This window comes from Cervus canadensis, chromosome 13 (assembly GCF_019320065.1).
Source record: "Cervus canadensis isolate Bull #8, Minnesota chromosome 13, ASM1932006v1, whole genome shotgun sequence".
NCBI lineage: Eukaryota > Metazoa > Chordata > Mammalia > Artiodactyla > Cervidae > Cervus > Cervus canadensis.
In genome coordinates, this window is record NC_057398.1 from 9,071,091 (window position 1) to 9,093,913 (window position 22,823).

General features: G+C 39.4%; 2 protein-coding genes across 3 annotated transcripts in view; one reads left to right on the forward strand and one right to left on the reverse strand.

Moving 5' to 3' along the window:
* The window catches only part of INTS7 (integrator complex subunit 7), an 86,970-nt gene extending 84,492 nt beyond the window's left edge, over positions 1–2,478 (reverse strand). The window contains exon 1 of the mRNA XM_043485139.1: positions 2,194–2,478. Within this exon, the coding sequence (XP_043341074.1) occupies positions 2,194–2,287 (94 nt within the window). The 5' untranslated portion in view covers positions 2,288–2,478. The remainder of the gene's footprint in view (positions 1–2,193) is intronic.
* A 129-nt stretch (positions 2,479–2,607) lies between these two features.
* The window catches only part of DTL (denticleless E3 ubiquitin protein ligase homolog), a 49,212-nt gene continuing 28,996 nt past the window's right edge, over positions 2,608–22,823 (forward strand). For both annotated transcript variants that reach the window (XM_043485707.1, XM_043485708.1), the window contains exons 1-6: positions 2,608–2,793; positions 10,052–10,177; positions 10,969–11,067; positions 13,953–14,014; positions 14,100–14,220; positions 21,484–21,549. In XM_043485707.1, coding sequence (XP_043341642.1) covers positions 2,742–2,793; positions 10,052–10,177; positions 10,969–11,067; positions 13,953–14,014; positions 14,100–14,220; positions 21,484–21,549 — 526 coding nt within the window. In that variant the 5' untranslated portion in view covers positions 2,608–2,741. The remainder of the gene's footprint in view (positions 2,794–10,051; positions 10,178–10,968; positions 11,068–13,952; positions 14,015–14,099; positions 14,221–21,483; positions 21,550–22,823) is intronic.

Sequence of the window (22,823 nt, forward strand, 5' to 3'; positions counted from 1 at the left end):
GTGTTACATTTTTTTCTTACCACAACTGCAAGTTTTTAGGTATTAAACAATTCTAGATTTCTCATTTCTTCAGAGTCCCATCCCAATTCTGTTCTACACTACTCCTCTACTGTCATTATGGGATGAGTCCACCCAGACCACAGTGGTAGAAAATCTCTTTAGAATTAGTAGAAATATTAGATACGTAGACCCGCAACTCTTATTGGGGAATAAGGAAGGAATTAACAGAATGGAGAGGAAAAGGTTATGGCAGTGTTTAAAAAACACATCTGATATTATGATTTTCTATTTCAGAAGGAAAAAGCCCTATAGTTTTCTGAAGAGAAAGCAAAGCTCAACATCATTTTCTTGGATGATGGACTTGCACTACTGTGACTCAACCAAAGGAATATCTCATTGGAGTGTTATGACATTTTCATGTTGATCAAAAGAAGTTAAAAGTTTGTTTGTTTGTAAGTCTGAGAAACTCTTATCTGGACCAACGCACTTTAAATGTATACAGGGTAAAAAAATTTTTTTTAAAGTTCCAGAAAAGTTAACATAGTGTCCAAGTCAGAGGGCTGGGAAGTGGCTCCAAGTGGACTTAAAAATCCTTCTAACCTCTAGTCCTGTTCTTAATATACTACACACTGGCTACAGTTAATCAAAAATTAACTGTATACCCATTCAATAAAAATAACTTAAGTACACTGAAACAAAAGATTCATTGTAATACTTTGAGTTCTCTAATAAGAAATACCTGCCCTTGCCTTCCAAACCCCTATCTAAAAGATAAGGCAAATCTCTTTTGCATTTTTTTTTCTTTTGCATTTAATAAGGACTTTTCTCATACCATTATATCACTTAATATTTACAACAATCTTGCCAGCTCAATGGTATTTTACTCATTTTGCAGAGGAAAAAAACAAGATTAGGTTTGGTTAAGTGACATGTCCATGATCATAAAATTAGCGGAATTAGAATTCAACTCAAAGTCTATCCAAAGCTTCTACTACTACACCAAGCCTGTCCCGTCCCTTCACTGCCGTAAGGAAATAGAACTCATCTGCAGAATGTGTGTGAAAGTCGCTCAGTCGTGTCCGACTCTTTGCGACTCCAAGGACTATAGAGTCCAGGGAATTCTCCAGGCCAGAATAGTGGAACGGGTAGCCTTTCCCGTCAAGGGATCTTCCCAACCCAGGGATCGAACCCAGGTCTCCCGCATTGCAGGTGGATTCTTTACCAGCTGAGCCACAAAGAAAGCCCAATTAAATAATAACCAAGACTTTATTTTACCGGTTTTTAAGATGACTCTCAGTTTCAGAGATGTTAATATGTGAAAAAATACATATCTTAATGGATAAAATAAGGATATATGATGTCTCACTTATTGTGTTTTTAGAACTTAATTGTAGCTTCTAAGAAGTAACACTACTTTATCGATGGGCTTCAAATATTCCCTTTAAAACTACCAAATATAGGAAATGTAGTAAGAAAATCATCTATCATACACAAGTTCCCAAGTAAATCCAGATTCTCTAATCTTTCCATTGATCTGACCCTGCCCTTAAAGTACAGTGCTTTAATTACACTAAGCCTGAGCCACAAGCGAAGCCCAAAAATACTGGCGTGGGTTGCCTATCCCTCCTCCACGGGATCTTCCCGAGTCAGGAATCGAACCAGGTTCTCCTGCATTGGAGGCGGTACCAGCTGAGCTACCAGGGAAACAGAGAATAAGAAGGGGCTATGCTTTTCGGATGTCTTGGCCCTATTTCTGACCTGCCTAGTAACCGACAGGTAAGAATTACAGAAATCAAATGAATCGCTGTAAAGTCGGTGCAAGATGCAGCAGTCTTGGTGAAGACCTGGTCTTAATTGCACATACTGAAAAATAATTTCCTAATTTCAATATACCACTTTCAGAAATTGGGAAATTGCGGGGCTGTACCCTCAAGTGGTCCAAACGAGCCTTTCGCGGGGGCTCTCTACTTTTTCAGCTGTACAAGGCCAACCTAGCAACGCTGCCGCTTTCTGCCAGCCTCCCAAAGCCGCGAAAAGCCCTGGGCTCATCAAAAGCAAAGGTGCCCACCCCCCGCCCCCGCCCAGGACGCACCGCGCATGCGCCGTCCCAGTTTCTCGCGCGGTTACCACCGCCTGGTGGCGCCACTTCCCCCCACACCCGTTTTACCCGCGCAGCCCGCTCTTTCGAAATACCTTTGTCTAACTCCATAAGGGCAGAGTTAGCATCCAGCTCTTGTTCGCCATAGCCGGCATCTGCCAGAAAAGACTTAGTTGAGTTTGACGCCATGACCCATACAGTTACTCCACTAGCCTATTCATAGAGATTGCAAAGTCGGCCCCACCACCGCCATCTTCTTCCACCACCTTCTCGCGGATTTTTCCTCCGCGCGCTGTCAAGCTGCGTTACGCATGCGCCCTCGGCTCCCCGCCGTTCGCCAGCGCCCCTGCGGCCCCCCGCGCAGGCGCTCAGGGAGCTCTGGAACGCCAGGTTCCCGCGGCTGGGCGAGAAGGAGGCGGGGCTTCGAAGGGGGAAGTGACTCGTACGCGCCCGGACGCCGCGGCGAGAGCCAATCAGAGGGCGTGACGTCAGTTTGGCGGGGAGTTTGGTGACCGGGGCTTACAGTGGCGGGAGTTGGAGGCAATAACTAGTCGTGGTCTAAGGGGCGCAAGATACAGTTTCCGCTGGATCTGGAGGCATTTCCACGACTTTTTCCTCAGTTGAGCGTTTTCCTCCGTCCCAGATGCTCTTCAATTCGGTGCTCCGCCAGCCCCAGTTTGGCGTCCCGAGAAATGGTGAGTAACGGCCCTAACCGCTGTCTCTTGCCGGCGGGATTCACCTCCCCCAGAACAACTCCTCGGACCAATGCCGATTTCAGTTCAGTTTCCCAGCCGCCGAGTTCTCCCCCAGCCAGAATGAGTTCGTGCTAGCTCGGAATACTGAAGAAAGCCGCACTTTCGTGCCCTCGAGATACTTTTCGTCGTAATGGAGACTTTTTTCAGTCGTGTAGGCTGAGGGAGGGAGGGACGTTGAGTTAACTGACCTCCATTACGGTTTTATGTCTGTTTTGCACGTTAACTGGAAAACGCGTGCATTTGAGTGTGTGTGGCTTTCTGAACGAACAGCTGTGTGAGATCATCAAGGGTTGTGCTCATTGATTAATTCATTCATTTGTAGTGGAAACTTAGTGAGCCCTAACGTTTGCTGTATACACCAGAGAATAGGATCGGCTCTTAAAAAGAACTCAGTCAGGCAGAGAGAACAGAACATCTGCTTCTAGCATGGTCAGAATTTTTTCTTCCTGATTAATTCAAGGGTATAAAAATTCGTAGTGATACACTGAAAAATGCCCGTAAGCACATTTCCCACAAATGATCACTATTAATAGATTGAAATATTTTATTCCAAAATGTTTGTCAATGCCAGAAGTAGGAAGTATTGTTATTTATAGATTCCTATAAAGTGTTTTAACTCTTTACTTTTAGGATAGAACTTGGAAATACTTCCATGTTAGTATATAGGCTTCCAATTTATTCTTTCCAGTTCTTGAAGTTCCTTAGGTTAAAACATTGGCAATAAGAATTTTGGGCTTTAAGTTTGAGTGTCATCAACCTGAAACTTTCTGTTAAGTTTTTGATAAGGGAGTTACCACCCAAACTAAGCTTAGCTGCAAATGAAATCTCATTCATTTAAAGATGAACAAGGTCTTCTTTCCCCTAGAAACCGTGTGGAAAACAAAATGTGTTTTATATTTAAGGCATAGGTCTTGGAAAAAGATATTGAGACAACTGGGGAGTAGCTCCTCAACTTCCTTCCTCCAATCTAAAACTCTACCATCCTTATCTCTTAGACAGTCTTTTAAATTATACTCTCAAAGCCTCTGCTGTCTCTGCTGTGACCTTGCTTTACTAACTTCTGTATCCTTTGTGTCATTAATGTCAGTATAGCATGGTAGTTAAGAGCTCTGTCTTCCTGACTGATTTCACCTCCACTCCTTACTTGTCTGTGTGACCTGGAGCAAGCTATGTAGTCTTTCTTTTGAAACAGATTCTTCTCTTAACTCTACATTCTGTCTGTCAACTTTCTTTTTTCTCTGATTCGTAAATATTTTTCCGGGAAGGGTAAATTTTACCCTCTACCCTGGTTGGATGTATGGCTGGACTAATAACAAAGTAGACATGAGAGATTAGCAGAAGGAAAACAAATTTTAATTCATGCGCATGGAGATCTCATAGAAATGGTACCTAAGAAGAGGCCAACGCAGGCAGCTTTTATACTTTTCAGACCAAAAAAAAAAAAGGCAATAAATTTGTGAGGAATTGACAGGACAAAGAAACTTAAGTTTGGGATACGTAATTAGTAAGGAATCTAAACAGAGTTTGGGCTTGGGGTAGTAAATTAAAAGAAGTTACAAGGTTTGTTTACACAGGCTTCTTGGCTCTGAATTTCCTCTCTGTTGGATAAGGGTGACCTTCTACCTCCAGTTGCAAGGAGTGCACCTTTCATAGGAGAGATTTATTTCCTGCTTTTCAGGGAGACAGGAAGGTCAGGGTTTCCTTCTTGCATCAGCTGCTTCTCAAGCAACTTCATTCAAAATAATCAATATGCTGTTATGGTATGTTTTGAGACAGCCCACACCGAGCCCCCAAATACTCATTCATTGTTTTGTGTTTAGGCACTGAAATTCATTCATTGTTTTACATCACGCACCAAACTTTGTAGGACCATCTTTCTCCTTCCATGATCTATCCTAGGCCCCTTTTCTGTTTCTACCAACTCCCATGGGTGATCATAGCTGTAACCAGCATATCTTCCACTACTACCTGCAACCTTCTGTTCCCTTTACATCTATTTCTGTGAGAGGTGTATAAGCATCTTCATCCAGGTGGTCAGTCCCAGAAACATCTCAAACTCATGTACCAAAACCAAACTCACTTTTGTCCCTAACCTGCTATATTACCTACTTAAGAAAATGGTCTCATTATTTTAAACTGGTCTTCACAGTCAGAAACCTGAAAGTTAATCAGAATTCTTCCATTTTCCTCAAGATACCCTTTCAGAGAAGTTCCCTTAAAATCTCTTGAATCCTTCCTCCTCTGTGTCTTCACTGATTTTGCCTCTTCACATATTTTGGATCTATGTTATGTTTACCACTCTGTTTCCCTAGGTTGGGCCTTTATACTTTCTTGTCTGGACTATAACAAGTTTCCTGAATGACCTCTTAGTTTCCCTCTTTCCACTTTATTTTCCATATTTCTGCCAATGATCTTTCTAAAATGAAAGCTGATTACTCTTCTGTGTATTTTTTAATTGATATCTTGAAGTTTTCGTCAAAAGTTTAAACAGGTGCAAAGGATATATCATTTCTGACAATATTGTGTTTACCTTCTTAAATGAAAATGCTGCCTCAGTCTTTAAAATGTGTCTAATAGACTATAAATACTATAGTAATGATTTAATAATCACATCAACCATTTTTTAAAGTATAAATTGCTAGATAGTCTACACAGTTGTTTTTTTCCCTTGAATATATCTCCACTTCATTTCTCCCACAGATTTGTCCTAATGTATTTGACTTTAAGTTTGAAAAGTCATTTTTTTGATCACCTTATCTTACTCTGTGTAAAAAACTATATTAATATAGTTTTAGAACAGAGGCTTTTAAGGACTGCCTCTCTGTCTGTAGATGGATATTTGTGAACTCTGCAACATAACTAATTATTGTATTCATATTATTCTTTTAATGGTCTTTAATGGCTTGTTTACAATGATATCTGCCCTTAAGGTAATACCCCCAGGAGTAATGACTAAATCTGAGTTGAATTTCTATGCCTCCTTTGTATTCCTTCAGGTTATTTCTGTGAACCTGCAGAACTAGATTTCTGTGAGATTATATCAGGCTAAGATGTCTTCTCCAAATGACATTTTTTATATCACCAAAAGTAAGAATTGAGAGTACTCTAAAATATGAGTGAGTTTCTTAATTATTTAGACAGTTCTCTAGATTGTAACTTCATTGTTTCCTCCAATGATTACTGTTTGGTTCTCAATAACTGTATACTAAATGAATGTTTTATATATTTAAAATATGTTAACCTACATAGCAAAATGGTAAAACAAAACCCTGTAGATGGTTTACTATTTTAGGACCATAGTACACACCAGGTCTCTGACCCAAGCACAGTAAGCTTTCCCTCCACTCTGAATTTCTTCCTCTCATATATTCAGTGAATACTTACTCTCCTTTCAAAACTCGTGTTTGATTTCATCTTCTTTAAAGAATTCCAGACTCTACCTACTACTACTATTCAGGGCTTAAAATTGCTGTAATAAACTTTAAGATACTATGACTTGTTGCTGTTAACATTTTAGAATCCCAGAATTTCAATGCTGGAAAGGAAAGAGAGAGTATAAGAACTAATATTTACTTGTGAATATGTTAGTGGCATGAACCTAACAGAAACAGAAGATACTAAGAAGAGGTGGCAGAAATACACAGAAGAACTGTACAAAAAAGATCTTCATGACTCAGATAATCACGATGGTGTAATCACTCACCTAGAGCCAGATATCCTGGAATGTGAAGTCAAGTGGGCCTGAGGAAGCATCACTACAAACAAAGCTAGTGGAGGTGGTGGAATTCCAGTTGAGCTATTTCAAATCCTAAAAGATGATGAAAGCTGTGAAAGTGCTGCACTCAATATGCCAGTAAAGTTGGAAAACTCAGCAGTGGCCACAGGACTGGAAAAGGTCAGTTTTCATTTCAATCCCAAAGAAAGGCAATGCCAAAGAATGCTCAAACTATCACACAGTTGCACTCATCTCACATGCTAGCAAAGTAATGCTCAAAATTCTCCAAGCCAGGATTCAACAGTACGTGAACCATGAACTTCCAGATGCTCAAGCTGGATTTAGAAAAGGCAGAGGGACCAGAGGTCAAATCCATTGGATCCATTGGATCAACATCCATTGGATGATCCAACATCCATTGGATCATCGAAAAAGCGAAAGAGTTCCAGAAAAACATCTACTTCTGCTTTATTGACTATGCCAAAGCCTTTGACTGTGTGGATCACAACAGACTGTGGAAAATTCTTCAAGAGATGGGAATACCAGACCACCTGACCTGCCTCCTGAGAAATCTGTATGCAGGTCAAGAAGCAAGTTAGAACTGGACATGGAACAACAGACTGGTTCCAAACAGGGAAAGGAGTATGTCAAGGCTGCAAATTGTCACCCTGCTTATTTAACTTATATGCAGAGTATATCATGAGAAATGCTGGACTGGATAAAGCACAAGCTGGAATCAGGATTGCCAGGAGAAATATTAGTAACCTCAGATAAGCAGATGACACCACCCTTATGGCAGAAAGCGAAGAACTACCACAGAGCCTCTTGATGAAAGTGAAAGAGGAGAGTCAAAAAGGTGGCTTTAAAGCTCAACATTCAGAAAACTAAGATCATGGCATCTGGTCCCATCACTTCATGGCAAATTGATGGGGAAACAGTGACAGTCTTTATTTTTGGGGGCTCCAAAATCACTGCAGATGGTGATTGCAGCTATGAAATTAAAAGATGCTTGCTCCTTGGAAGAAAAGTTATGACCAACTTAGACAGCATATTAAAAAGCAGAGACATTACTTTGCCAACAAAGGTCCATCTGATCAAGGCTAAGGTTTTTCCAGTAGTCATGTATGGATGTGAGAGTTGGACTATAAAGAAAGCTGAGCACCGAAGAATTGATGCTTTTGAACTGTGGTGTTGGAGAAGACTCTTGAGAGTCCCTTGGACTGCAAGGAGATCCAACCAGTCAATCCTAAAATAAATCAGTCCTGAATATTCATTGGAATGCCTGATGCTGAAGCTGAAACTCCAATACTTTGGCCACTTGATGCAAAGAACTGACTCATTTGAAAAGACCCTGATGCTGGGAAAGATTGAAGGCAGGAATAGAAGGGATGACAGAAGATGAGATGGTTGGATGGCATCACCGACTCAATGCACTTGAGTTTGAGTAAACTCCGGGAGATGGTGATGGACAGGGAGGCTTGGCGTGCTACAGTCTATGGGGTCACAAAGAGTCGGACACAACTGAGCGACTGAACTGAACTGATGTTAGTGGCTACGGTAGGTGCCTTGACATTGTGGATTGGCCAAAAAGTTCATTTGGAGTTTTCCACACCACCTTACCAGAAACCCAAACGAACTTTTTGGCCAACCTAATACATTATATCCTTTGACTCCAACCATTGGATTATGTGTGATGTTGTTAGTAACTTAAGTTTGCAGTAATGATTTAGAACTCTAAAAACATAGAATTTTACTTGATAAGAATGGCTGTCTTCTGGTCAACCACTTGTAAAGGAATGAAACTAGAACACTTTCTAACACCATACACAAAAATAAACTCAAAATGGATTAAAGATCTAAATGTAAGACCAGAAACTATAAAACTCCTAGAGGAGAATATAGGCAAAACACTCTCCAACATAAATCACAGCAAGATCCTCTATGACCTACCTCCCAGAATATTGGAAATAAAAGCAAAAATAAACAAATGGGACCTAATGAAACTTAAAAGCTTTTGCACAACAAAGGAAACCATAAGCAAGGTGAAAAGACAGCCTTCAGAATGGGAGAAAATAAGAGCAAACGAAGGATTAATCTCAAAAATATACAAGCAACTCCTGCAGCTCAATTCCAGAAAAATAAATGACCCAATCAAAAAATGGGCCAAAGAACTAAACAGACATTTCTCCAAAGAACACATACAGATGGCTAACAAACACATGAAAAGATGCTCAACATCACTCATTATCAGAGAAATGCAAATCAAAACCACAATGAGGTACCATTACACGCCAGTCAGGATGGCTGCTATCCAAAAGTCTACAAGCAATAAATGCTGGAGAGGGTGTGGAGAAAAGGGAACCCTCTTACACTGTTGGTGGGAATGCAAACTAGTACAGCCACTATGGAGAACAGTGTGGAGATTTCTTAAAAAACTGGAAATAGAACTGCCATATGACCCAGCAATCCCACTTCTGGGCATACACACCGAGGAAACCAGATCTGAAAGAGACACGTGCACCCCAATGTTCATCGCAGCACTGTTTATAATAGCCAGGACATGGAAGCAACCTAGATGCCCATCAGCAGATGAATGGATAAGGAAGCTGTGGTACATATACACCATGGAATATTACTCAGCCATTAAAAAGAATTCATTTGAATCAGTTCTAATGAGATGGATGAAACTGGAGCCCATTATACAGAGTGAAGTAAGCCAGAAAGAAAAACACCAATACAGTATACTAACGCATATATATGGAATTTAGAAAGATGGTAACAATAACCCTATATGCAAGACAGAAAAAGAGACACAGATGTATAGAACAGACTTTTGGACTCTATGAGAGAAGGCGCGGGTGGGATGTTTCGAGAGAATAGCATCGAAACATGTATATTATCAAGTGTGAAACAGATCACAGTCCAGGTTGGATGCATGAGACAAGTGCTCAGGGCTGGTGCCCTGGGATGACCCAGAGGGATGGGATGGGGGTTCAGGATGGGGAACACATGTAAATCCATGGCTGATTCATGTCAATGTATGACAAAACCCACTACAATATTGTAAAGTAATTAGCCTCCAACTAATAAAAATAAATGGAAAAAAAAAAAAAAGAATGGCTATCTTAATGGTTGTGGTAGTCTTTGTGGTTATTTTTCGTGGTTGTCACCAAAGGATGAGGGAAGGGGTAACATACAAAGGCCACTGGTGTCTTGCCCTCTTATATACGTTAGCAAGAGGCTTCATTTAAGATGGTAAGCCCACAGCTGTATCTCACCGGAAGTTGAGAATGCTCTTTCCTTTTTTCCTTAGGACCACTTAGGAAAATCCCTGAAACTGTATTCCAGAGGGCCATTTATAGTGAATAGATCTATAGTAAAGTATATGAAACTTTTAAAAATGAATTTTTACCTCTGCATTTGTTAGAAGTACTGAAATGTGATGATATATTGGAATCTATAAGGAATTTTGTCTTCCTTTAGGATGGTCTTCACAGTACCCGCTACAGTCCCTGCTCACTGGCTATCAGTGCAACTATAATGATGAGCATACTTCTTATGGAGAAACAGGAACCCCAGTTCCTCCTTTTGGATGCACCTTCTCTTCCAGTAAGAGAATTACTGAATAAGTGAGGCTTGGTCAGAAATGATCTGGTTCACTCTTTAGAGGGAAAATATCCTAGGCTGTCTCTCTTTTAACAAAAAGTAAATTAGATGGTAGAGTTTTTCTCTCTCCTCTCTTCTCATTTATAAAATATACTTTTCTTAATCTCTGTGCATAGTTATATATTTCTGCTAAAGCATGAGATTCTTATAGCATCATTTTTAGTTTGTTTGTTTTTATCTGATATCAGGAAAGGGTTACAAAGTTTCAGCCATCATTTTGATCTCATTGAATCTATCGCTTCTGCAGTGCATTGGGGAGCATATTCACAGAAGTAGAAGTACTTGTCCCTGATGTTAAAGTTTAAGAGAGGAAAAGTTGAGGAAAAAGGATATTAATTTAATAGGGTCAGCCTGCTGGAGGCCTATATCATATGCTCCCATCCTTTTTTTTTTTTTTTTTTGCCATTGGCCAGTACCACTCTTGTTTTGTTCAGGTATCACTCTTGATTCAGCTCTCCTTTAAATAAGAGATTATCTGAAGATAGGTGTTTTTTAATCACTTACTAAATTAGATATTATGGCAAATTTTAAGCCATTTTTAACTCAGAAAAACCTCTACCATACCAGATGCTATATGGGTAGAATTGTCTTGCCTTTTTCCAAACAGGTTCTTTGTGTTTACCTTGTAGTTTTCAATTAATGTATATTATGTTGTATATATATGTATATATGGCTTTAAACTCAGCTTTAACATTTTTTCTTACTCTTTATTTTATTCTTTATTTCTTATGTAGCTCCCAATATGGAGCATATACTAGCAGTTGCCAATGAAGAAGGCTTTGTTAGGTTATATAACACAGAATCACAAACCAGTAGAAAGAAGTGCATCAAAGGTAAGTCAAGATCTAAAATATTCATTTTAATATTTTTAATTCATAAAGCTTCAAGGAAATTAGGCTTCCCGCGTAGCTCAGTAGGTAAAGAATTTGCCTGAAATGCAGGAAACCTAGGTTCGATTCCTGGGTTGGGAAGATAACCTGGAGAAGGAAATGGCAACCCACTCCAGTATTGTTGTCTGGAGAACCCCATGGACAGAGGTGCCTGGCAGGCTACAGTCCAAGGGGTTGCAAGAGTCAGACACGACTTAGTGACTAAACCACCAGCACAAGGAAATTACTATTTGAATAAATTCTCAGTGATACTCACTTCTGATTAAGTTTGTCTAGGGACCAGACTGAAAGTAAATGGTGGACTGCCTTTCTGTCAATAACTGTTAACTACAGCAAAATCTTTACTGAGAGTTAAGAAAAGTACATTTTAGGATTAAAAGCAATTTTTCTTTTAAAAAGTTAAATTTTTTTATACTTAATGTGGGAAAACATTGCTTTAAAATATTTATATTGAACAGGTATCTTTTATGCATAAGGCAAGGTTCTGCTGACCTTAAAGAGGTGCTAACTTGGGAAAGACTAGAGATTTCTTCAAGAAGATTGGAGATATCAAGAGAACATCTCATGCAAGGATAGACATGATAAAGGACAGATATGGTGAGGACCTAAGGGAAGCGGAAGAGATTAAGAAGAGGGGGTTAGAATGCACAAAACTATACAAAAAAGGTCTTAATAACCCAGATAATCACAGTGGTATGGTCACTCACCTGGAGCTGGACATCCTGGAGTGTGAAGTCAAGTGGACCTTAGGAAGCATCACTGTGAATAAAGCTAGTGGAGGTAACAGAATTCCAGCTGAGCTATTTCACATCCTAAAAGATGATGCTGTTAAAGTGCTACACTCAATGTGTCAGCAAATTTGGAAAACTCAGCAGTGGCCACAGGACTGGAAAAGGTCACTTTCCATTCCAATCACTAAGAAGGTCAGTGCTAAAGAATGTTCATATTACCATACAACTGTGCTCATTTTGTATGCTAGCAAGGTTATGCTCAAAATCCTTCCAGGTAGGCTTCAGCAGTACATGAACTGAAAACTTCCAGAGGTACTAGCTGTGTTCAGAAAAATCAGAGGAACCAGAGATCAAATTGCCAACTTTGGTTGGATCATGGAAAAAGCAAGGAAGTTCCAGTAAAACATCTACTTCTGCTTCATTGACTATGTTAAAGCTTTTGAGTTGTGGATCACAACAAACTGGAAAATTCTAAGAGACAGGAGTACTGGACCACTTATCAGACCAGGAGGTAAGACCTGACTGGTTCAAAATTGGGGCAGGAATATGACAAGGCTGTATATTGTTACCCTGCTTATTTTACTTATATGTGGAGTGTGTCGTGTGAAATGCCATGCTAGATAAATCACAAGCTGCAGTCAAGATTCCCAGGAGAATAGCGACAACCTCAGGGATGCAGATGATACCACTCTGATGGCAGAAAGTGAAGAGGAACTAAAGAGCCTCTTGATAAGGGTGAAAGAGGAGAATGACAAAACTGGCTTAAAACTCAACATTCTAAGAACTAAGATCATGGCATCCATTCCTACCACTTCATGGCAAATAGAAGGATAAAAAGTGGAAGGAGTGATAGATTTTCTTTCCTTGGATTCTAGAATCACTGAGGACAGTGACTGCAGCCATGAAATTAAAAGATGCTTGTTCCTTGGAAGGAAAGCTGTGACCATGCTAGATAGCATATTAAAAAGCAGAGACATCACTTTGCTGACAAAGGTCCATATAATCAAAGCTATGGTTTTACCAGTAGTCATGTATGGATGTGAGAGTTGGACCATAAAGAAAGCTGAGCAAAGAACTGGTGCTTTCAGATTGTGGTGCTGGAGAAGACTCTTGAGAGTCCCTTGGACTACAGGGAGATGAAACCAGTCCTGAAGAAAATCAACCCTGAATATTCATTGGAAGGACTGTTGCTAAAACTGAAACTTCAATCCTTTGGCCGCCTGATGCGAAAAGCCAACTCATTGGAAAAGACCCTGATGATAGGGAAGATTGAGAGCAAGAGGAGAAGAGGGTGGCAGAGGATGAAATGGTTAGATAGCATCACTGACTGAATGGACATGAATTTGAGCATGGAAACTCTGGGAAATAGTGGAAAACAGAGGAGCCTGGAATGCTACAGTCCCTGGGGTTGCAGAGTCAGACATGACATAGTAACTGAACAGCAATAACAACAAAGTTAGGTGTTGAAAAAAAACTCGAAAAAAGGCTTTAGATGATGTAGATGAAATACAAAGAAAACACCACAAGGGTCACAGAAAGCTCTCATCTAGTAAAGTAGGTGAGGGAAATTTTTCATGAAGGATGGACATTTAAGGTGGACTGTGGTATTTTAGACCAGTGGAGGTGGAATTGGACACTCCAAGTAGAGGGAAAAGCATTCGCAAAGGCCTCAAGATAGGAAAGCGTCAGAAGTGATGTGGATAGAGGGAGTGATGCAGTTTGATTGGAATAAGGTACATAGAGAACAGTGAGAGATACGGCCAACGTGAGCAGAGCTTTGAATGTTATAAACTTTGAATGTCTATAAAGTAGTTTAGACTCCTTTCAGAGAGCATGATGAAAGTTTTTTAGAATGTTTCACAAATACTCTGTTTTAGAGAATATATCCCCTCATGGAAAGCAATTTGATATCAAATGGTAGTTTTATGAGATAGTGAAGGGAATGCATAAAGTGAATCCACAAATTCTCTTTGGCTCATAGACCTTACTGTACTGACCACTGATGTTTTTACTACAGTTTTTAAGCCATTTAAATTGTTGGTGTGGCTACCACAGAATACAGTTAGACATTTCACATTCACCATTTTCTTCGTTTAGAGTGGATGGCTCACTGGAATGCTGTCTTTGACCTGGCCTGGGTCCCTGGTGAATTTAAGCTTGTAAGTAACTTTCATTTTGGGGGGAATCTGAGTAAACACTGGTAAAGGGTTGTTTTATTAAGTTATGATACCTTATTTCTGGAAGGTTACAGCAGCAGGTGATCAGACAGCCAAATTTTGGGATGTAAATGCTGGCGAGCTGATTGGAACTTGCAAAGGTCATCAGTGTAGCCTCAAGTCAGTTGCCTTTTCTAAGTTTGAGAAAGGTAAGTATGTGCTTATCCTCTTTCATGTACTTAACCTCTTTCATGGTGAAGTAATAAGCTGCATTTTTTGTACCTGTCAGATTTGCACCTTTCCCTACATAGATGATGGAGATTCTTAAGATGACCTGGAAACCTCAATGAAATCGAGTTGGATTTTAGTCCTATTCTAATGGATATTGCCTCTAACTTGTCCCTAAAAGTCAAGCATCTTCAGATAATTTTTTTCTATAATCTTACAGATGAGATAAAAATTTACAAATAGCCACAATACCTCCATTTTTACCTATTACTCAAAATTAATCTTTCTAAATGTATTTAACTATTATAATGGGGAAGGAAGGTTTAAGGAGAGCTGTAATACAGAATAGTACTGTAGTAGCCAGGGAGAAACTTAGCAGGGGTGTCTGAATTAGCTCTTAATTGCTGTTTTCCTGTTTTTTCTCCTTTGTTTCTCACTAAATGAGAGTGAGACAACAAACATTCACCTCAAAGAAGTGGCTGATATGATCCATCTGACTTTAGTCTCATAATAATAGAAATAAACATTTTAGTCTCCTTTATCATTAAAAATTATTCTGTTTTTTAAAGGAATATTTCACCTGAGCATTCAGGAGTACTAAACCAAGTGTGGAACTGGTTTGAACTTTAAAAATAAATCAGTTGGTTGCTATTGAGACTGGACCCATGAAGAGGAAATACATGACATAGTTTTTATATCTGTATAACTTTTCCCTAGCACATCTATTTTGTAAAGTTAGATATGCTTGTGTTCTAGTTTACTACACTTGTGTCAGAGTTCATTCTGAGTTTGTGAAAATAATTTAAGGTCGTGAAAATGTATTAATTCTTAAGGTAAATTTGTTTTAGTTCAGTTCAGTCGCTCAGTTGTGTCCAACTCTTTGCGGCCCCATGAACCGCAGCACGCCAGGCCTCCCTGTCCATCACCAACTCCCGGAGTCCACCCAAACCCATGTCCACTGAGTCGGTGATGCCATCCAACCATCTCATCCCCTGTCGCCCCCTTCTCTTGCCCTCAGTCTTTCCCAATATCAGGGTTTTTTCCAATGAGTTGGCTCTTCACATCAGGTGGCCAAAGTATTACTTTCAGCATCGTCCTTCCACTGAATATTCAAGGTTGATTTCCTTTAGGATTGAATGGTTTGATCTCCTCATGAGCATACAAATGAGGTGTGATGTGCATGCACAAAACAACAGCAACAAATGAAAAAAGCAAAACTGAGGAGCATGTAAATGCTTGGTGGATTTTCTTGGTTTTTGAGGGGTTGTAGTCAACATGGTAGAAAAGATCATGATCAAGTTCTTTCAGCCCTACGTGAAGTGAAGTGAAGTTGCTCAGTCATGTCCAACTCTTTGCAACCCCATGGACTGTAGCCTACCAGGATCCTCAGTCCATGGGGTTTTCCAGGCAAGAATACTGGAGTGGGTTGCCATTTCCTTCTCCAATCATGCCCTACATAAGCAGGATACAAATAACCTGTTAGGACATAGTTATATTAATACTAGTGTAATTTGCCTTCTCTAAGTATCTACCACCTTAAAACCTGAAAATGCTTTCATTTCTAATTGTCAGTTACTCCCAGATGTGTTTTTCATGTGGTCCAAGGGGTGCTAGAACTACTAGTGGATAATTAAAAGTAATTATAAATATATTTCTATTACCCCTCCTACATTATCTTTGAATTTGTACCTTCTTTCTCATTCTTCATTCTGCAATTTAAGACCAGTCTTTCTTCCTAGGGTACTGGATCTCAACCCTGACTCATTAGTCACCTGGAAAGGTTTTTGGTTTGTTTTTTTATTGACGTTTACAATGTTGTGTTAATTTCTGCTGTATAGCAGTATGACTCAGTTACACACATTAGGGAGCTTTTTTAAAATACCAATTAAGTGTGAATCTCTCGGAGGTGGGCCAGGCATCTATTTTGTTAAAATTCCTCAAGGGATTCCAGCGTGCTGCTAATGTTGAGAAGCATTCTTGATCCTCCCCCAAGACCTTATGCCATCACTTATGTCTCCACAGTTTTCCTTTTCTTAGCTCTTCCTGGGAAAAGTGCAAGCATATCTGTGGCCTGTCCCTAAAAGAACATCTTAACCTTGAATTCTCCTTTAGCTATCACCCTTTCTTTTTTTTTTTCCCCTGGGTTTTTTTTTTTTCATTTATTTTTATTAGTTGGAGGCTAATTACTTTACAATATTGTAGTGGGTTTTGTCATACATTGACATGAATCAGCCATGGAGTTACATGTATTCCCCATCCCGATCCCCCCTCCCACCTCCCTCTCCACCCGATTCCTCTGGGTCTTCCCAGTGCACCAGGCCCGAGCACTTATCTCATGCATCCAGCCTGGGCTGGTGATCTGTTTCACTATAGATAATATACACGTTTCGATGCTGTTCTCTCGAAACATCCCACCCTCGCCTTCTCCCACAGAGTCCAAAAGTCTGTTCTATACATCTGTGTCTCTTTTTCTGTTTTGCATATAGGGTTATCGTTACCATCTTCTAAATTCCATATATATGTGTTAGTATGCTGTAATGGTCTTTATCTTTCTGGCTTACTTCACTCTGTATAATGGGCTCCAGTTTCATCCATCTCATTAGGACTGGTTCAAATGAATTCTTTTTAATGGCTGAGTAATATTCCATGGTGTATATGTACCACAGCTTCCTTATCCATTCATCTGCTGATGGGCATCTAGGTTGCTTCCATGTCCTGGCTATTATAAACAGTGCTGCGATGAACATTGGGGTGCACGTGTCTCTTTCAGATCTGGTTTCCTCAGTGTGTATGCCCAGAAGTGGGATTGCTGGGTCATATGGCAGTTCTATTTCCAGTTTTTAAGAAATCTCCACACTGTTCTCCATAGTGGCTGTACTAGTTTGCATTCCCACCAACAGTGTAAGAGGGTTCCCTTTTCTCCACACCCTCTCCAGCATTTATTGCTTGTAGACTTTTGGATAGCAGCCATCCTGACTGGCGTGTAATGGTACCTCATTGTGGTTTTGATTTGCATTTCTCTGATAATGAGTGATGTTGAGCATCTTTTCATGTGTTTGTTAGCCATCTGTATGTCTTCTTTGGAGAAATGTCTGTTTAGTTCTTTGGCCCATTTTTTGATTGGGTCATTTATTTTTCTGGAATTGAGCTGCAGGAGTTGCTTGTATATTTTTGAGATTAATCCTTTGTCTGTTGCTTCATTTGCTATTATTTTCTCCCAATCTGAGGGCTGTCTTTTCACCTTGCTTATAGTTTCCTTTGTTGTGCAAAAGCTTTTAAGTTTCATTAGGTCCCATTTGTTTATTTTTGCTTTTATTTCCAATATTCTGGGAGGTGGGTCATAGAGGATCCTGCTGTGATTCATGTTGGAGAGTGTTTTGCCTATGTTCTCCTCTAGGAGTTTTATAGTTTCTGGTCTTACATTTAGATCTTTAATCCATTTTGAGTTTATTTTTGTGTATGGTATCACCCTTTCTTATTTCCTTGTCTCTTCTAAGTTTCTTAAGAGTAATCAAAATTGGGTTAAACGTCTTCATCTCAATTTAGTTCAGTTTGGTTTTGTTTTCCATTCCCAGCTCTCTTCCTGAAATCAGCCTGCTTTCTACTTGGTCAATATTTGGTACATTTGGCCTTTCATTTTAAACCTCATGAAAATTTTTTTCTTCCTTGGAACGTGTGATATCACTGCCTCTGGTTCTCAGTATTTCTGTGTGTTGCATCATAATTACTTGTGTGAACTTTTGCTTCTTTACCTAACTTGAAGTGTTGGCATGGCTCCTTTCAGTCTGTACCTTCCCCCTGGACAGTCTCATCCATTCCAGTTTTGTTTTTTGCTCTACTTACACTGAACCAGATTATATTTCCAACTTTCACTTTTCTGCTAGGACTTCAAGTTCAGCATATCTGAAACTGAACTCATGATTTACCCCAATCTGGGAAGTTTTCTGCCATTTATTTTTTGAAATTTTTTTTTGCCCTGTTTTCTCTCCTAGAACTCCACAATTACTCATGTACTAGACTTTTTGAAATTGTCTCATGAATCCTTGAAGCTTTATTCATCTTTTTCAATTTTCTTAAATGAGATATAATTAACATACCATAAAATTCACCCATTTAATGTGTATGTTTCAGTGATTTTTAATTTTTTGTAGAGTTCAGTCATCACCACAGTCCAAGTTTAGAACAGTTTCATCAGCCCAAAAAGAAAACAGAACCATTAATAGTACTTTCCATCTTCCCCAGCCTTACACAGCCTACTTTCTTTCTGTCTCTGTAGATTTGCCTATTATGCCTTCATGTAAATGGAACCATACAATACGTTGTTGGCTTCTGTCACTTAGCATAATGTTCAATCTTAGTTTTCTCTCTTCCTCGGATGGAATGATTTCTGTTGATTTGTCTTCAAGTTCATAGACTTTTTCCTCTGTTCCCTCCATTCTACTCTTAGGCCTATCCATTGAATTTTATCATTTCAGAAGTTGTGGGTGGTGGTTCTAAAATCTCCATTTGTTTTGGTAAGTTCTGTTTGTTTCTCTGCTGAGATTTCTCATCATTTTCATTGATTGTCTCTTTATTTCACTTGACGTAGTTATATCTATTTTACAACCAGACCTAATAAATCAATATCTGGGTTGTCTTGAGGTAGACCTCTGTTGATTTCTTTTCTCTTGAGAAGGACTCATTTTCCTGGCTCTTTATATGGCAAATAATTTAAGATTGTACCCTGGGCTTTGGGAATGGTATGTTGGACTCTGGATTCTGTTATGTTGCTCAGAAAAGAGTTGGTGCACAGTTGCACTCATCTCACACACTAGTAAAGTGATGCTTAAAATTCTCCAAGCCAGGCTTCAGCAGTACGTGAACCGTGAACTTCCAGATGCTCAAGCTGGTTTTAGAAAAGGCAGAGGAACCAAAGATCAAATTGCCAACATCTGCTGGATCATCGAAAAAGCAAAAGAGTTCCAGAAAAACATCTATTTCTGCTTTATTGACTTTGCCAAAGCCTTGACTGTCTGGATCACAACAGACTGTGGGAAATTCTTTAAGAGATGGGAATACCAGGCCACCTGACCTGCCTCTTGAGAAATCTGTATGCAGGTCAGGAAGCAACAGTTAGAACTGGACATGGAACAACAGACTGGTTCCAAATAGGGAAAGGAGTATGTCAAGGCTGCATATTGTCACCTGCTTGTTTAACTTATATGCAGAGTATATCATGAGAAATGCTGAACTGGATGAAGCACAAGCTGGATTCGAGATTGCCGAGAGAAATGTCAATAACCTCACATATGCAGATGATACCACCCTTATGGCAGAAAGCGAAGAACTACAGAGCCTCTTGATGAAAATGAAAGAGGAGAGTGAAAAAGTTGGCTTAAAGCTCAACATTCAGAAAACTAAGATCATGGCATCTGGTCCCATCACTTCATGGCAAATTGATGGGGAAACAGTGGCTGACTTTTGGGGGCTCCAAAATCACTGCAGATGGTGATTGCAGCCATGAAATTAAAAGACGCTTACTCCGTGGAAGGAAAGTTATGACCAACTTAGACAGCATATTAAAAAGCAGAGACATTACTTTACAAATTACAAAGGTCATTTACAAATTACATTACAAAGGTCCATATAGTCAAGGCTATGGTATTTCCAGTGGTCATGTACAGATGTGAGAGTTGGACTATAAAGAGAGCTGAGCGCCGAAGAATTGATGCTTTTGAACTGTGGTGTTGGAGAAGACTCTTGAGAGTCCCTTGGACTGCAAGGAGATCCAACCAGTCCATCCTAAAGGAGATCAGTTCTGGGTGTTCATTGGAAGGACTGATGTTGAAGCTGAAATTCCAATATTTTGGCCACCTGATGTGAAGAGCTGACTCATTGGAAAAGACCCTGATGCTGGGAAAGATTGAGGGCAAGAGGAGAAGGGGACGACAGAGGATGAGATGGCTGGATAGCATCACTGACTCAATGGACATGGGTTTGGGTGGACTTTGGGAGTTGGTGATGGACAGGGAGGCCTGGGGTCACAGAGTCGGACACGACTGAGCAACTGAATTGATTGATTGATTTCAAACTGCATGGTCAAACCTGTAGGAAAGCAGTTAGTTCAGAAGATCAGATCTCAGTTCAGTTCTTACTGCTCATGCGTACACGGTTCAGGAGTCAGCCAGAGACGTGCACTAAGTATAAACACAGTATTAGGGTTTCCCATTCTCTGCCCTCTCCAGGGTTCCCTGCTGCTTCTTACAGCTCGCTTTGCCCCACTCTCCTTTTCCTAATTCCTCTAGCTCGAAAGGTGGTCTTTCTATTGGCACTTTAGCTGCCTGGTCCTGATGGTACAACTCTGGCTGCCCTCAAGGTAAAACCACAAAAAACTAGTAACTTACCGTAGGCCAGTCACTTGCTTCAGTGGTTGACTTCCTTCCAAAAATTGTGTGTTTTTGTTCAGTGTCTGTAGGGCCCTCAAGTAGTTTTTGTATTTTGACCTGAGCACTTACCAAATTAATCAGTCTACATTAGCTGCCAATTAATGCAGGTGGATTAACTTGATAAGTGCTCACTCATACAGGAAGCATCATTTTTTTGTTTAATTTTAAAGAGGAAAGCATGACAGGTAAATTGGAGTTCCTCTGTGTTTCTTCCTCCAATGTCACTGTCCTTTTTCCATCCCCAGAAGCAACTCCTTTCACAAATTTTATATTGATCTAGTTTATAATTTTATACTGAGAATACAGCTTGGAATTTCGGAGTGTGGGCTGCAGATGTATACCACCAAAAATAATCTTTGCAAGTTACTTATCCTCCCTATGCCTTAATTTGCTCATCTGTAAAATGGGGGTAATAATTCTCACTGAGGTGTTTTTTTAAAAGGATCATCTGTTAAAAAAAGGATAGTGTCTAGAACTTAGTAAGGACTCAGTATATTTTGGTTATTGCTTATTTATCATTATTCTTACTACAACTTTAGTATATAATATAGTATTTCATGTGGTTTTAGGAAAACTTACAGAGGTTTATTCTATCAAGTTTTTGCTCAATGTAAGCATTTTGAGTTCTAATACTTTCCCTTCACAGCTTTGTTTTCTCTTACTTGTGTTGAGCTATATATTTTATCATTTTTAGTCTCCAGTGCCAATTACAGTACCTAGCATATAATAGATACCCTTAGAACCTTATTAATAAATTGAAATACATGTGTCATTGACTGGCTTTGTTAACTTGTTGATAAACTATGTATGTGTCTACAGCTGTCTTCTGTACAGGCGGTAGAGATGGCAACATTATGGTCTGGGATACCAGGTGCAACAAAAAAGGTAATCCAGTTCCACTTTAATTTTGACAAATGTGGTATTGCTCCATAATAATTTTGAATGAAGGAATTGATGATTTCACCTGTCTACCACCAGGGGGCACAGGTTCATAATCCCTAATTCTTCTCTGGTTCTCAGGTTTTTAGTTCTCTCAAGTATTACCCTCCATATTTACCTTATGAACTATAATGCCATTTATCTAAATTATTAATGGAATTGCAATTATTAGTACATGATCTTTCATTTTAATTTTAAAAATTTGAGGACTTTAAAGAATTGGATTAAATTAAATTTAATTATACTCACATTGCCCCCTGATGCCTTAAGCAGAAAGCAGTGATCATATCAGAAAAAGAAATCACAACCCACTCCAGTATTTTGTCTGGGAAAGCCCATGGATAGAGAAGCCGGATGGGCTAGAGTACATGGAGTCGCAAAAGAGTCAGATATGCCTTAGCAACTGAACAACAACAAATTATTGTCTCCCTGCTTATATCATTTTTTAAAAAAATTATTTGCACTTTTTTAGAGTTTTTTTTAGACTTTTTTAGAGCAGCTTTAGATACACAGCAAAATTGAGCAGAATGTACAGAGTTCTCTGTGTGGATATACCCCCTGTCCTCACAGTCTCTCCCACTGTCAACATCTTGCACCAGAGTTGGACATGTGTTACAACTGGTGAACCTACACTGATACACCATTTTCACCCAGTGTCCATATGTACTTACTTAACATTTTGGTTCACTGTTGGTATTATACATGCTCTTAGTTTTGACAAATGTATAACTGGCATGGGACTGCCATTACAGTATCATACAGAGTAGTTTCTCTGCCCTAAAAATCCTCTGTGCTCCACCTAGTCATCATACCCTCCCTCCTAAACCCTGGCTATCACTGATCTTTTATACCATCTCCATGGTGTTGCCTTTATCAGAAGGTCATATGATTGGAACCCTAGAGTATATATAGCCTTTTCAGATTGCCTTCTCTTACCTAGTAAAATATATTTAAGGTCTGTTCATGACTTGGTAGCTCATTTTCTTTTTTTTAGTATGGAATGATATATCGTTGTCTACTTATACCACACTTTGATTCATACATTCGCCTACTGAAGGACATCTTGGTTGCTTCCAGATTTGGGCAGTTAAGAATAAAGCTGCTATAAATATCCATGTGCTTATTTCCTTTTTATATATTATAATCTCACACGAGATTATAGTACAGTGACCCTGCTGGCTTCTAATTTTTTACTAATTTAAAACAATATAATTTTGAGA